We start from the raw sequence: 15,878 nt of genomic DNA on the forward strand, positions 1-15,878 counted from the left end.
TCAATCTACATCAGAGAGTTTCAGGGAGTATAAATCAATTCAAATGTGAGCAATATAGACGGCACTAATGGATCCAGACATGACTGGTTCAGGCAGGAGTAAACAATCAGGAGACGAGTTAATCAGGCTGTTGGACAGCAGTGTTTAAAATTCTGTATCAGCTAGCTGGGGCTGGACAGGCAGCCATGCAGAACACTGATTATTAAGTGTGCGTGCTTGTGTGAGTGCATGTGTTTGTGTGAAGCATAAATTAGAGCTGGTTTGGTTGTACTGTGTTGGTGGGTGCATTAAATTGTTCGCATGCAAAAAGGGTCAGGTGAAATGGTTTACTGGAAACACTGTTATGGCTCACTGAGAACAGACGAGTGCCATGTGTTTGCGTGCAAGCCCTTGTACATGATCTTAATAGCAGAGTTCATCTTCTCACTCTATTAACCGTTCCTCCTCTCTGCTGCTGACCTGCCAGTCAATTACACCAGCCCTCTAATAGGTCAACCCTATTCAGACTAATTTACATAAATATTTGAGGGTTAGATGGAAGGAGAGAACAAAAAGAAGGAAACAGACATAATAGACTGAATATAAACAGAATAGAAATGCTACAATAATACAAACTTTGATGGGCTTATTTTAAAACTGCACTGAACTTACTGACCAGTTTGACTGGTCAAGTGATTTAGATACTGGCTTGAAAACTAAATGATGAAACATCACTGGTTTCTTACCATAATGAGCTGAAAGACCATTGGTAGGATCCTACTACGTTTGATCAACCTGAAAAGGAGAAGAAAAAGAGAAAATACACTTTAGGTAGCAGCAGAAAAATAAGGGCAAGGAATTAATTTAATGTTTTCAATGTGCTGTTCAGGCATGCTATTTGCACACACTCACACACAAGCAGATAAAATTGGCTATTTCATCTTCATTAAGGGTGGAGTTCTGGTACAATGACTTCTGTCTAGTACCAGTGGAATTGCGAGAAGAAAAAGAGAAGAAGCGATGCGAGCAGATGAAGTAAAAGCAGGTGAGAGACAAGAGGGAAGGACATGGAAAAAGGGGATGAGAGTTTAAAACAAGATAAGGTTAGAAAAGATTACATTTTGCAAAGTGGAGAAAAAAGAGGGAAGATTAGAGAAGAGGGGTGAGGGTGGAGGAGGAGGAGGAACAAACGAATGAGAGGAAAGTGGAAAACAAAAAGGAGTAATGTGGATAAATCCACACTGAAAAGCTTGGGGGGAAAAGGCAAGAGAGACAGTAGAAGAAAGATGGAGGGAGGGAGATGGATGTTTATATTAACAATGACATTCTGTCTACTTCTTGATTGATGTTCTTTAAACCACAATCAGTTACTGAGTGGGTGGAGTGTCTACATATATGCACACACATTTTGTTTATGGGTCTCTGTGAATTAGTAAACAAGAAAGCATTCAGGCAGTAATGTGAATAAAGCTAGCAAAAATCAGACAGGTGTTGATATTCTGACGGTAACAAAGCCAGCCCACTGATTTAAAAATCTGTCCTCGTTCTAACTATGATTTATAGGTTTTCCAGCAGGATCGTTCAACCTATGGAAATGTGGATTTACACTTAAAAAATTGGCCCTTTTTTAAAATTAGCAAACAAAGTGTTCCACTTCATTACAAATATGGGACAGCATTTTATTGGTGTGATGCTTCTAGAAACTGAAAACAATGGCTCATTAACTTGGAGGCTTTTTCATTAAAACAAAAAAAAGTCAGATGACTGAGTAAAAAGAACATCTGAACAGCAAAGAATACCAAATGATCATCTCATTGTTCCATCAGATACTGAAGTCCTCTCACCTACCTTGTAACCAAGGGCCAGAACAAAGCATTTACTATTCTGCACCACAAAAGTATAAGCACAGTGTAACATTAGCTTTAGTTGCAGTCACTCAATCTTCATACTCTTTACTGAAAACAATCACTGACTACAGGTGCAGGAAGCTTGTAGAAATGTGAATTTAAGAAACGTAATGAATTACTGTTATAGGTTCTCTTTACCTGCCATGGTGATGTATTTTAATGTACAGTTCAACCTTTTAGAAATGTGTTAAAGAGTGTGTGTGTGTGTGTGGGTGTGCATTTGTTATTGTTTGGGTCTGATTGTTTGCTTGTAGATGTGATGGATGGCCTCCTATTAGAGAGGTGACAGGCTCAGAGATGAGAGGACAGGCCAGGCCAGCACAACATGATAAACTGGACCACCTTTAAACTACCAGCCATTCATCAGGACAACAGCATACAATGAACAGGGTTCAACAGACAACCTATAATAGGAAAACACAGACGAGACTACGCTGCACTGCATCATCATCACATCACACATTCACTCAACAGCTGTTTTATTAGAGGTAATGCAATAAATACCACAGTATGCGCTGATTAACCTCGGCTCTACTCTAGTTTTAGATACTTCATGTCAGCTGCACAGCTTTGTAAAGCTAACAAAAATTCAAAATGAAACCTCGTTGCACATAAAGAGATGATAAATACAACGAAGTAGATAGCTACAGTCAGGGGATTATAATTAACAGCACTGACAAATTATCTGATATCATAATGCATTAGTACTTGCCTAGAGAGAAAAATTACACTTTTTTCTAATAACTACCTAAAAAAAAAAAGACTTATATTCATTTATTTACAGTGGAGAGTAAGACCAGTAAAACAAGCTGTTACAGGCAATTACAGCCTTTTAGCCTGAGAAAATGACCACTTTTGTGTTAACAGTTAATGAATCCACTTTACTTTGGAACAGAGAGATGTTGGTGTCCAATTATCTACTGCAATTTGATATAATGGATTTAGACTCATAGACTGAGTCTATGAGTCCATATTAAAAGAAAAAAAAACAGGCAGAAAACATGAGTTGTTTAAATATAAAATCTTATAGAAATAAAAACTATAAGTGTTAAACTATGACAAATACTACCTCTTTACTTGGTTGATAGGTATGCGTGAAAATACCACATCAACACATGTGGCATACAGGCATGCTGAAAGGATGGCTGTAAGGAAATTGAAAATCCATGGGCAAACACATATGTAACCACACAGCATGAGGTTCTCCGGCTAAAGGTCATAGTAAATGTAGTTGTTTGAAGGTGTGTCTGGACTGTGATAATGGAGAGAGAGACAGCAGGCTGCCTTCCCAACGTTAATGTCCCCAATTTACCATCTAATTACTGCTCGGCTGGCTTCATAGCCACACTTATCTAACCAAGACCCAGGCAATTTAATTTCTGATTGTATAACCGCAGTGATGGAGGGAAAGTTGTGGAGAAAGGGCACAGAGAAAAAGAAAAATGTGGACTAATGTTAATAAATTAGAGATGGTGAGAGAATGAGAGCGAGGGAGGCAGAGAAAAAAAATGTAAAATGTTGTTAATAATGTCAAAGGAAAAGAGTGCGCGCGAAAACAGATGTAGAGGAAAGAGTCCTGACACCAATTTGAAAAGTTCACGTCACTCTACTTGTGTCTAGGAAAAAGGGGGATGAGGAGAGGTGGTGGAAGAGAAGGATGGAGACGAAATGGGGTAATATTACTGATAAGAGAAGTAGGGGCATACTCGGCTGTGAGGACGAACTTTAAACTCTAGGAGTAGAAGAGGATGGGATGGATAGAGATGGAAGGAGACTGGCATAACAGTGATTAGAGATTTGCTGAACTATTATTGCTGGAGAAGATAAAATGTGGAAAGAAGCTGGGACGGAAATGAGGGAACCACAAAACAGAGGCTTAATCATTGTTCCAAATTAATACTTAGTGATTAAAGATGAAGGATTAAACGTAAATCTCTGGATCAGCTGCAGCATTTGACCAGGTACATGTCCATGTCCAATTTGTGTTCCACCAATATGAATGACTGCATTTCAAGAGCTAAAATAGAGTGCCTTACACAGAGTCAACTAAATCTAAAAATATTGAGAGTATTGTTGAAGTAACAACTACAGTTTACAACATAGTGTTCCTGAGCTGAAATGTGTATCTCATAGTGTAAACTGCACACAGTTTTACAGTTTTCTCCTGCTCTTTCCTCCAGTTATCTTCTGAGCCAGGTGACACACATCTAATTATACTTTCTAACGAATTAACACTTCTCCTTTATTCTCAATCCTTCTGGCCTCATCAACATTTTCTTTTCTCCCAAGTTTCTCCTTCCTAGTTCCTCCTCCTATCCTTTTTCTGGCACCTTTATCCACTTCCCTTCCTCAATCTTTCTGCCTCCTCTCTTTTCACCCACACTTTCTATCCCTGCCAACAGCTGAGAAGAGAAGACAGATGACCAGAGAATCAAGACTTACTGACAGCTGCTGTCAAAGCACATCTATCAAACACACATACATCATCGTGCACACACATGTGTACACACACACACACACACACACACACACACACGCACACACAAGTGAGTCATCTCATGGCTAGACAAGGAATCAGCAAATTTCCTGTGCAACAGTAACACATCATTACCACTTTTTATTTGGGTGTCAGATGACTGCTTTTTTAAGAGATGTTTTTTAAATTCCTGCATAGTGAATTACTTCCACATTATGCAGTAGTGAATCTCACTTCAACACCAGCAATAATTTTGTCTTAGTGTCGTATATTTAAAGAGCATGCGGCGCATTTTTAAGCAAAGCTTCTCTGGACTAGCTAGTGTGCCAAGGTATATCAGCACAACATGTCAAGTCTTTACACATCTCAGCTGATACAGCACCTTATGCCTGCCACTAAACTGATTACTAATGTAGAAAACACCGCCTTTAAGGGTGCTCAAAGGGTCTCATTGAATACAGATCACCAGCAGTGCTGGAGCTGTGAAGGTTTTGTTGCTATTAGCTCTGAATGTGCATCACCTACAACAAGCAAATAACCATTTGTGTATATCTGTGTACTGGAGTTGGCAAATAAATTACTGCTTATAATAAGGAGGAGTGTGCTTGTGTGTGTTTAAGACTGTGTGTGCGTGTGTGTGTGAATGATTCACAGTGCTGAATTGGGAATGAATGGCCTTGGCATTAAAACATTACAGAGTGCCTAAAATGCGCCTGTGTATATTTGTATCTGAACCTGCTAGGACTGCGAAATACTTGTGTGCTACCTATTCTGCATTTTGGAAAAAAATAGAGAAGCAGAAAAATGGATTTAAATGGATGGTAGGAGTATTTTGTAATACTTTCTTTAATATATTACCAGTAAACAACATTAAGCTAATAAAGATTACTAGTAAAGTTAATATAGCAATGTCACAATGCTTCAACAGTCTTTGATGTCTGTGATTAATTGTGTGTGTGGCTAATGTGTTCACATTACCTGCAGGCCTGACCGTTGTGTTCAGTCATTGATACCAACAGTTTGAGTGCATGGAGGGGTATAGGCTCTGGTGCTCGTAGAAGAGTCTCGTACCTAGACATAAACATGTCTGAGTACAACATTTGGCTTTCGAAGTCTTAATAATTAATGCACTGTTCTGATCATTAGTAAGAGAGAGTAAACTAGAACAGATCTGGAGAGAGGGGTGAAGAAGAGGGGGAGGGGAGAACTAGACTTATAATAGGAGAAGGAGAGAAAAGAACGTAGAGAGAAGCAGCTAGGGGAGAAACTGGGAGGAAGAAAGGAGTAACTGTGAGGAGGAAAGATATTGGTAGAAATAAAAGTGAACGAGGGGTAACCTGTGAGGCTATCATACAAGCATCTTTTTTGTACTGTGTAGCTATTTTTTGACTTGTGTAAAATGCATTGAACAATCTGTAATTGTAGAAGCATTTTACAAACTACAACATATTATAAAGAGGTTTGATATCAACAAATCCACAACATATCATTTAAATTTGATATACATCTTCAAAAAAATCCCATTACAACAATTTTCCAATGTTGGACTTCTATACTACAGTCTCACAGACTTTTTAAAGATCAACTCTGAAATCATTTGTTGCAACTGAACTGTCTTTAACCTGGCAGCATCACTAATGAAGCTCTTTTGGTTATAATATTATGTTTGTGTAAATTACCTGTGTCAGGTAAGGAATAGGTCAGACTTATAGTCTTGGTTGTAAAACAGTCAAGGAAAATTTTGCTTTAATGTGAACCTAACTCTCTAGCACAAAAGAGTGGGTAGAAATTACTTTAGTATTGTATATTACATATTATTATATCTATCATTTAAACTGACAGTCTGTCATTATTTTGGTTAAGCTGTAGTGATTTTAAAAATGTCATTCAAGGGGAAAGTAAAATGTATCTGTTCCTATAGAGACAGCAAATACAGGAGGAATCTAGAAACACTGAAGCTGCACTTAGAATAAACCAGACCAACCTTGAAAGGAGAGATTCAGTGATACACGAGAGTCCATCCCCTCTTTCCTCTGCCGCCTTTCCTTCCTTCTCACTTCTCTCTTTATTTTCCTCTGTCCTTTCCTCTTTTAACTCAGTATCAACACCATCTTGGACCAGCAGGATTAGACTGAGTTCAGACAACACCCTCAAAACAAACACAGACCACTCCACTGCACCACACACAAAGACAGGAAGAGAGAGTATTATTAGGAGCAAGTGTTTAGAATACTGTGTGTGAGTACCATGTTTACATATCTTTGTGGGGACCAAAAATTGCAAGTTTACTATACTTGTGGAGACCAACAGCCCTTATGGGGACAAAATCCAAGTCTCCACAAGTTTGAAGGCATTTTTGAGACTCAAAATGTGGTTTTAGTGTCAAGGTTAAAATTATGTTATGGTTAGGTGTAGGCTAAGGGTTAGGGTTAGGCATTCATTTTTGATGGTTAGGGTAAGCAGCTAGGGAAAGTATTATGTCAATTAGATTAGATTAGTGTGTGTTGGGGGTTGGGGTAGTTAGTCTTAGTTGGACAAGTATATTTCACATGATTTACTTCCATAAATGAAAGGGGACAATGGGTTCTGGGGTGACAATAATATGCATAAACACAAACATAAAAACACATAAACATAAACATTCTGAATGAACTTGCTGAATGGCATTTGAAACTTTAGGATGTCACAAAACTTTAGATTAAGGATTAAAGAATGAGCATAGTCTAAGGAAAAATCTAACACCTAAATCTCTGATTCTACAGGCCTCAGTTTTGCAGCAATAGGACTTGGGCTGCAATCATTGGGTGGACCGCGAACTCCTCTGTATACTAAAGTATTTTATCATACGAAAGTATTAAGTCAAATGGAAGGCCATGTGTCTGACAGATAAGGTTTGGCTGAAATTAGATCATGCAGTACCACCATAATAATGGCTAACAAAAATCCTTTTACCCTGACAGCTGGCTCTTTTGCATACTGACCCATAAAGTCAACACTGTAATGACTCATTCAGGTTCCAAAACCAAAAAGAAGCTGTTATTATTGTATTGGTGATATGGTAATTAATAAATGCAGATACCTATATATTTTTTTAAGATTACTTTTTGGCATTTCGCCCAGTTGTGGTACAAACATAAGCAATGCTGTATTGCAGTTTCATCTACCTGTATCGCAATATCAGTGTGGAGCTGGCAGTATGCTAGTTTGTTAAATGCTGCAATATTTACAGATTGTTTAGGTAAGTAGTGAACTTTTTACTTGCGATACAATCATGATCAAATGATCTATCTATCTACATTCTCTCTCTTTTACTTTAAAGAAAAACCGAGTAACAAAATGAGCCATGTCTTTGGAGAATTACTAGAACCCTAACAAACAGGAAACAAGAAGAAAATCACTGCCTGTGACAGGCACTAAAGGTCCCCAGCCATCAGGCTTCTGAACCCGCTCTGCCTCTTTCCCCATTTGCCATTTCTTCCTCTCTCACTCTGACATTAACAATTCTTCCCCCATCTTCTCTCCCTCACACTCTCTTTCCTCTAGTCAAAAAACTGACCCCACCATTCATACCATTTTTGCTGAAAGCCATTGTTGTCAGAGGAGGCAGGATGGCATCCACGACCTTCAAGAGACATTAACAAACAAACAAAAAATGTTATACATCAGATACTGTATTTGATCCTGGTCACCAAAGAAGCAAATTGGTTTTAGTATTAAAACTGTAACAAGCTAGAAAAATCTGTTATAATCTAGTGTTTCACAAGGTCAGCTACAAATGATGTCATGGATGTGAAACAACTCAGGTTAAAACACTGAAGTGAAATAAAAATCCACTCCTGTGCTGAAGGCTTTTAAGAACAAGGTGTAAATATTAGTTCAGTAATGTCCCATATATTCTAATTTAAGGCAAATGAGGGTATTTATAAACATAATCATGGTCTTCCTCTAAACAGCTATAGAGTTAATATTCTGTACAACATCTCTAAAAGCAGAGTCTATATTTTTAGATAAAACTGAACAGGAGACGCTGCACTATATTAATTCTGCGAGCATCAACCACAGACCACTGTCACAGAGGATCAAATTACTATGGAAATGCACTGCTGAATGGTTTCTTTGATCAAACAAACAAACACACAGACACGCACGCGTAGTTTCACAACTGTCAAAGCTCTTATTTAGGTATGAATCTGTATTGCATGAATTTGCATGATTACTAATATTACCATAGAAACACCACTAATGCTGAGTGAGGATGTGTGAGGTCATTACATTGAAAGCCAGAAGAAAAAAAACTACAAAGGATGTTGTCCACCACTTAATGGTTGGTGTATTACTATCACAGCCATCAAAAGACTGCATGGAGCCGTGTGTGTGTGTTGAGACGTGCAGATCTGGGTGCGTTCTCTCTGAACTCTGTAACTATGGGCAGTGCGTCCGTCGTATTTATGAAAGCCTTTCTTCTTCACATTTGTCCGTTTTCCTGTCTTTCTCCTAGCTGCTTTTATAGCAGTACAGAAAAGAAATCTCATCACTCCAACAGTAACTAAAGATTAATTTGTTGTATAATATAAATATCCAAAGTAATTAAAGTGTCTAATTTGCATTTGAACATGACTAAAAAAATCAGTGTTGAGTTAACTTTTTTAAGAACTTACCTTATTATAAAACAACAGCTGGTTTCAACAACAATCGTACCTGATCGTTACTAACTGCTGTGTACTGTACTGCTGTGTGTTGTGTGGCTATTTACAGTGTATTTAAAAGTTATGTTGCAGTCTTTTAGTGAAAACTATTTTTCTATTAATTTTTAAATATACTAACAAACCCAAAAAGTAATGAAGTGATCTTTCAAATGCACATTCAAGGCAAAACATCATTCCCATTGACAAAGTATTTTCAAACAGTATTCAGTTATGGTATTAGAGTTTTTTAAAGGTCTGCACAGCAATTTAAAATGCCATTTTCCACATCACATAAAATCTGTTTTAACAAAAGCGCAGTTGTGGAGGCAAAACTAACTGCAAACTTTACTCTTTATTCAAACTGTGACAAGAATTCAGAAACGTAAACTAAGTCAAACATGAGCGTGTGTCCTTGTCCAGAGGACAATTAAAGCTAATCTGAGTTGGCTGTGGGTAATTAAAGTGTCTTCCTGTGTTATTGACTATCAGTATCCACAACCTTGCTTTTTGCTCCTTTCCCCTGTTCCTCAAGTCTATTCTTTTCTCTCTCCCTCCATCCTGTCAGCTTCCTGCTGCTCTCCACTTCCATACGTCAATAGTCATTAAACACAATCTCATTGTCCCATCCCATCCACATCTCTCTCTCTCTCTCTCTCACACACACACACACACACACACACAGATCTGATGAAGGTCTGTCGGTTCAATAGTTGATTAGTGTCTCTCCTAATAGTCCACATGCTAACCCTCTGTCCTCTGATCACTAATAGACAAGTTTAGTAGACTGGAAGACACACAGTAAACACAATACCACAGGCCAATTCATATTATTGACAAAGTCTGCAGAAATTCATTCTATCCTAGCAAAGCAACTTGCATATTATGTTTTTTTCTAAATGAGAAAAGGGGAAAAATCGATGCTGAAAATCTGACAGTTGCAGAAAAATAACAGAATAACAGGATGATGACAGGTTGTCTCCAAAGTCCCGTCAGAGGAAATGCACTGACATTTGTTGAATATCACAAGATACCTGTCCTATATTGGTGTACTAAACTATCAGCAGACAGCCAGTCAGTCAGACAGGTAGCCAGTCAAAAACCTACAACAAATGCACACTCAACCATTCATTTAATGGGATATAGAGTAATGGGATATACTTACATCACTATGATGTGGACTGATTAGTGCATGGTGCTGGCTCAGTACTTCCACAATGGACAGAGATGTTCTAATTAAATCTTCACATATTGCTGTACCTAAAGAAGAATCAAACATAATAATACAAATACTCATGTTCTCAATAAAAACTGATCCGTAACTGAATACCTTTTAAGGACAGACATATATTCTGTTCGTGATTTGCTGATAACATGGCCTTTGAGCATGTTATCAGCACTTGATTCGGGTGGTTGAAGAGTGGCTGAGCCCACACCGCAGCTTGCCTTGTTGGCAGGTATTTGTAATTCAGTGTCATAACTGTCTTCAAGTGCTGTATCTGTCTCTCTCCTTACCTTCTCCATGTCATATTCTTACGATTCAATATTGACTTGTGAGATAAGCTCGAATTTATAAAAATCATTTTAACTAAGTTATTTATTTCTTTTATCTTTTCTTTAACCTGGCAAGTTAACCAAACACACTGTGCAACTTTAACAAACAATGCAGTACATGAAGCTCTGTAGAATCACAGTATCACAGACTAATCATGTGAAAAGGGAATACTACTGCAGATATGGCAGGGGTTGATATCCAGTGATAAAGTATTCATACCTGTAAAGATACTCACCCATAGCACTAGCCAGATTTGTTTCATTGGACTCTACTGAGGCAATGAAGTTCTGTCAGGAGATATTTAAAAACTTGATGTGAGTTTTGCTTTGAAACTGTCAAAAATTCAAAGTTTTCCTTATAAAAGTTAGCTGTGTGTATGTCAGAGATGTTTTAAGAATTTCAGTACTGACAGTAAGAGAGAAAGGCACCACCAGTCTGTGCAATTTGTAAAACTGAAACGACACTGCTGGCTTTAAAATAATTAAGGTTAATTTCATTTATTCTATATTTGAAAAAATATATATAATCAACATGTCTCCATGTTAGAGTGACAAAATGTGATCAACTAAAAACTTCACTTCACTTGAATATTTGAAATTACAAATATCCTAGTTCACCCTATCTGTTAGTTTTATTATTTGCCTTTAGCATGTGGAGACAGATAATGTGTCAACATATGACTGGTTACCAAACACTTACCAACAGCAATCCAATTTGAGCCAGAAACTGTCCTGTTACAATGTGAGATCTAAAGACCTGTGAGGAGACAGACACATTTTACACAGCTAAGTCAAGATAATGTGATCAGGTGACAACTGAGAGAAAATACAACAAAAATAAGTAAGGAGGGAGGTGATGATTTAGGTCTGCCTCGTTTTTATGGTTTATTTTATGTGACTATTTTGGAAAGCCTCCTCACTTTTCTTTTAGTGCCATGTACTAAATAAATGGGAACTCTGTGTTCAAAAATAAGGACTGCTGTTTGGCATTTATGAGAAAATGTATGTAAGAAACAGCTAAAGCTTTCAAAACCAAACAGTGAGAAGTAATTTTGCTCCACGTTACCTGAGATGAAACAAGGTCCAGCACTATGGACAAAGTAGGCAAAGTTTGTTTGAGTTGTTTACTCTGAGCAGTAGTTGGGTGTCTTCTCCCAATCACACCTCTGAGGGCACACAGGACATCCTCTAAAGAAAGGAGACAAGGAGTCGCAGAAACAGATGAGAAGGAATTTAAGAAGGTGGCTATGATCTACCCTCATTAAGATATACTATATATTATATACTGGCAAATTTCTGTGGAGTCTTAAACCCTACAAATACATGTGTCTATTTTTCCTAAGTATCACGTTTTTTCTTCTAGCACAAGAACAAGAAACAAATCAGGTTTCCATAGTAACCTGACAATGAACGAAGGGTTTTGTAGATTTCAGATTAAAAAAACAAAACAAAAAACTCTCAGATTTAGTAATGGAAATCAAAATGTCAAATAAACTGATTTACAAATTTCTGTACATATGGAGGTAAAAACACAAATGGCAGATGGATAATCATACAGCAGTGTGTGTATTTGTGTGTGTACCCATAATCACTGGTGTGGTGCTGCTCAGATATGCAATCAGTAAATCGAGACACTGAGACAAGTATCCTGATTGGCTGGGATTCTCTCTGAGAGGAGTGGCTTTGCGGAGGTCTCTCTCCAGGTATATCACAAGTCTAGACAGAAAGAGATATTTTCAGCCCTCTATGTAACATTGTAGATACATCTAGTGTGTTTAATGGTTGCCGGTCTTTTGTCTGCTTCATACATTGTTAACTGTTCAGCAGCATGATTAAGTGAGACAGACCCATTAACAAGAACATGATAATCAATGCAGAGCAGTAAAATTTTGATAGGGTACAAAATAAGGGGGCAAGAAGTCCATGACACACACAGTTTAAGAACATATTTATTCTCATCAGAGTCTGTGTACTGAACAGGAATCAATAATTTTCTCTTCACAAATTCTGAGCAGGGAGAGAAGGTTACCACCACTAACTCATATTCATTACTAGCACATAAACACATGCTTATGTATATCACCACACACACACACACACACACACACACACACACACACACACACACACACACACACACACACAAAATAAACACAGAAAATAAATAGAGAAATTCAGAGGGGTTCAAAGCTTTAGAGTGGCAATGGTGCAGGGAGATCGGTGGATTACAAATTCTGCATTTTTTCTCATGTTGTTCCATAAAAGATGACATTCCACAGTTTACAACTTTATAGAACAAGAAATAGTAACTGTTAACCTGTTGTCCAGTGCATTTCTTGAGAGTATTTACTTCATTTATTGTTACATGATTTTTGTTTAGTGCAAAGCATTGCAAACTTGAGCCTGGCAACAGAGAAAGACCTTCAGATTATCTATTAAGTTTAATTATTTATTCACAGTTTAATCACAAGCCTGCCTAATGATTCTAAAGAACAAGTGTTCCATGATCTTAGTAATCATCGCTGACAATCAAATATTTTAGCCTGGTTGGTACGACCAAAGTTAAGTCTCTGAAAGAACCAGGCATGTTAATGCAATTCTATTTTTATATCATTATTCTAATTTTGTTTTAACTGAATTTTTTACAGTAATGTCATTAAAAATCTATATAATATTTCATCTGTGCAGGGTTATTCTTGTTGTACAAAACTAAATCATTAATACCAGCACAGTGTCAATAGCATTTTTAAGTCTCAAATTGATCAATAATAATGTAGAACTGGGCATGGTGATGCACAGTAAAGAAGAAATAAGGGGTCATCTGCCTCCATCTCACCCTATTCCTAGCATCTTCCACTGTTGCACCAACCATCTGCACATCCTCCTTTACTACACCCATCAATTTCTCTCTGAGGTCCTTCCTCATCTCATCCTCAATTCTCTAACTTTTTCTCCAAAGTGCTCCACATGAGCTGGCCCTCTGATAAACTAATTTTGACTTTGTCCATTGTGGTCACTCCCAATAAAATTTTTTACATCTTCAACTCTGCCTCCTGTCTTTTTGCCAGTACCACCATCTCCATACCATGCATGATAGCAGGTCTCACTACCACTTTGTAACCCGTCCCTTTCACTCTTGCTGGTCTCTGATTTTCACAAATGACCACTGACAATCGTCTCCACACACTACAACGTCCCATCACTGTCTTCTTCACCTCTCTTGTGCATTGTCCTTTGGGTGGTTGAACACAGGTATTTAAACTCATCTACCTTTGCCATCTCTATTTCTTGCAATTTTACCTTTTCATCTGTCTCACTCTCATTCACACACATGTATTCTGTCTTGTTTCTACTGACTTTAATTTTTTTTTCTCCAGACCATACCTCCACCTCTCCAGGCTCTCTTCCAGCTGCTCCCTACTCTCACTACAGATTACAATGCCATCTGTAGACATCATAGTCCATGGAGACTCCTGCCTGATCTCATCTGACAATCTGTCCATCACCACTGCAAACAAGAACGGGCTCAGAGGCGATCCCTGATGCAATCATGAAGGTTTGTGACTGAAACTAAAATAAAATCAGGAACACAGCCTAGGCATATTTTCATCTTGCATCCCATGAGAGGATTTGGACCTACTGTAAAGTAGTTTCTGAGGTATTTCGGCTGGATCAAAGTAGTGGATCAACCAACTTGAAACCTTTTCTTGCAGCCATTTTCCAGATTGCTTCATAAAGAGACACAAATCTACCACCTCACTGTCAGTCGCTGTGGGAGACTCACAAAGTACACACACGCGCACACACATGCACACACACACACACACACACACACACACACACACACACACACACACACACACACACACACACACACACACACACACACACACACAACTGACCCAGCATTGTGTACATATGTGTCTCCACTGCTGAAAGCCATCACTTTCCACTCTCAATGACAATCTTGACACTTTCTCAGTAAGACCCATGCAATTTTATCTCAGACACCAAAAAAACAAAACAAAAACAGAAGCAATTTTCATGCTACTGAGGAGCTAATTAAACACAACGTGCCTGGGAAAGAATAGGACTGGGTAAAAGATGTGTCTCTGTATACGGTTGAATCATGCAGAGTGCTCAGTGGGAGAGAGACAGACAGGTCAACTCTGACAGCTCTAACTCAGCTAAGAGAGGAAGAGCAAGTGTGAGAAAAGAAATAAAGAGTGTAAGTGTGCATGTGTGTGTGGGGACACTGGAAGGGAGAGAAAGAAGACAGGCAGAGGGAAAAACCTGAAGAGAAATCAAGAGGTAAAATCCCATTTGTAAGCTGTGTTCAGAGTTGCAATTGATGTTCTGGCTCTATGTCTTTATGTCAGAGTGAATGATCAAACTGAAACAATCCTAAGTAACCATGGTTCTTCATTTACATTTTCTGTTCCTGATTATTTCCAGAGGACACAGACTATATCCTCAAGTATATAGATGTTTATACTTGAGTTGCTACTGTGTTAAGGCAATTAATATAGCAGAATCCAAAGTGCTGGAACATTTAGGCCTAAAAGCCAATAAAAAATGGAATGCATTGAAAGACATGCTACTGCCAATTTAAAAATGGAAAACAACATATTTAACCAGATATACTGTTTTAGAAGGAAATGCTGCTTTATTTTCCACCCTGAGGGAAATTTTATATTTTGCTTTCCAGGATTTCCTCACACTACACCAGATCCAATTCCAAAACTTTTATTCCTCACATCCAACTCATCATTTTTTGCTCAAACTATGTCAATTATAGCCAAAGTTTTGATCAAAAACCAAATCATTGAGGTATATATGAGTGTAGTATAACACACTATTTTCAGCTTTATTTGTGTAACAGGGTAAAATAACAAAACTACATTAAATATTTAATAATATGCTTGTTTTTTCTACATTTATTACTCACAAAATATGGTCCGACCTTCAGTCAAGTCAAAACCACAGACAAACACAAATTTCAAATGCTTGAATAAATTGATGAAATAGGATGCAAAGAGGTACTCTTCCATATAAATAGGCATACATATGATTACCTTGCAAAGTCTACTCTTTTCAATAACAAATGGTTGGTGTGGGCAATTTTTACATGACCTCAGAAGAACTATACAGATGTACAAAGCTGAAAAAGGCTGCAAAAGCACTACTAAAAATCTGAGTGTTCCTGAGTCTACAATAAGACAAACAAGCTGCATGTGGTTTTCATTATTAGATCAGAGGAAGAAGCACACTGCAGAGAAA

At 37.8% G+C, this 15,878-nt stretch overlaps 1 protein-coding gene across 3 annotated transcripts in view; it reads right to left on the reverse strand.

Annotated features, from left to right (window-relative positions):
• Positions 1-15,878, reverse strand: part of ulk4 (unc-51 like kinase 4) — a 72,860-nt gene that overhangs the window by 23,542 nt on the left and 33,440 nt on the right. For all 3 annotated transcript variants that reach the window (XM_031742675.2, XM_039620241.1, XM_039620242.1), the window contains exons 22-30: positions 12,181-12,314; positions 11,665-11,786; positions 11,299-11,355; positions 10,835-10,886; positions 10,210-10,304; positions 7,933-7,984; positions 6,347-6,536; positions 5,341-5,433; positions 726-774 (exon numbers count right to left, since the gene is read on the reverse strand). In XM_031742675.2, coding sequence (XP_031598535.2) covers positions 726-774; positions 5,341-5,433; positions 6,347-6,536; positions 7,933-7,984; positions 10,210-10,304; positions 10,835-10,886; positions 11,299-11,355; positions 11,665-11,786; positions 12,181-12,314 — 844 coding nt within the window. The remainder of the gene's footprint in view (positions 1-725; positions 775-5,340; positions 5,434-6,346; positions 6,537-7,932; positions 7,985-10,209; positions 10,305-10,834; positions 10,887-11,298; positions 11,356-11,664; positions 11,787-12,180; positions 12,315-15,878) is intronic.

The sequence above is a fragment of the Oreochromis aureus genome, linkage group 11 (genome assembly GCF_013358895.1).
Source record: "Oreochromis aureus strain Israel breed Guangdong linkage group 11, ZZ_aureus, whole genome shotgun sequence".
Lineage (NCBI taxonomy): Eukaryota > Metazoa > Chordata > Actinopteri > Cichliformes > Cichlidae > Oreochromis > Oreochromis aureus.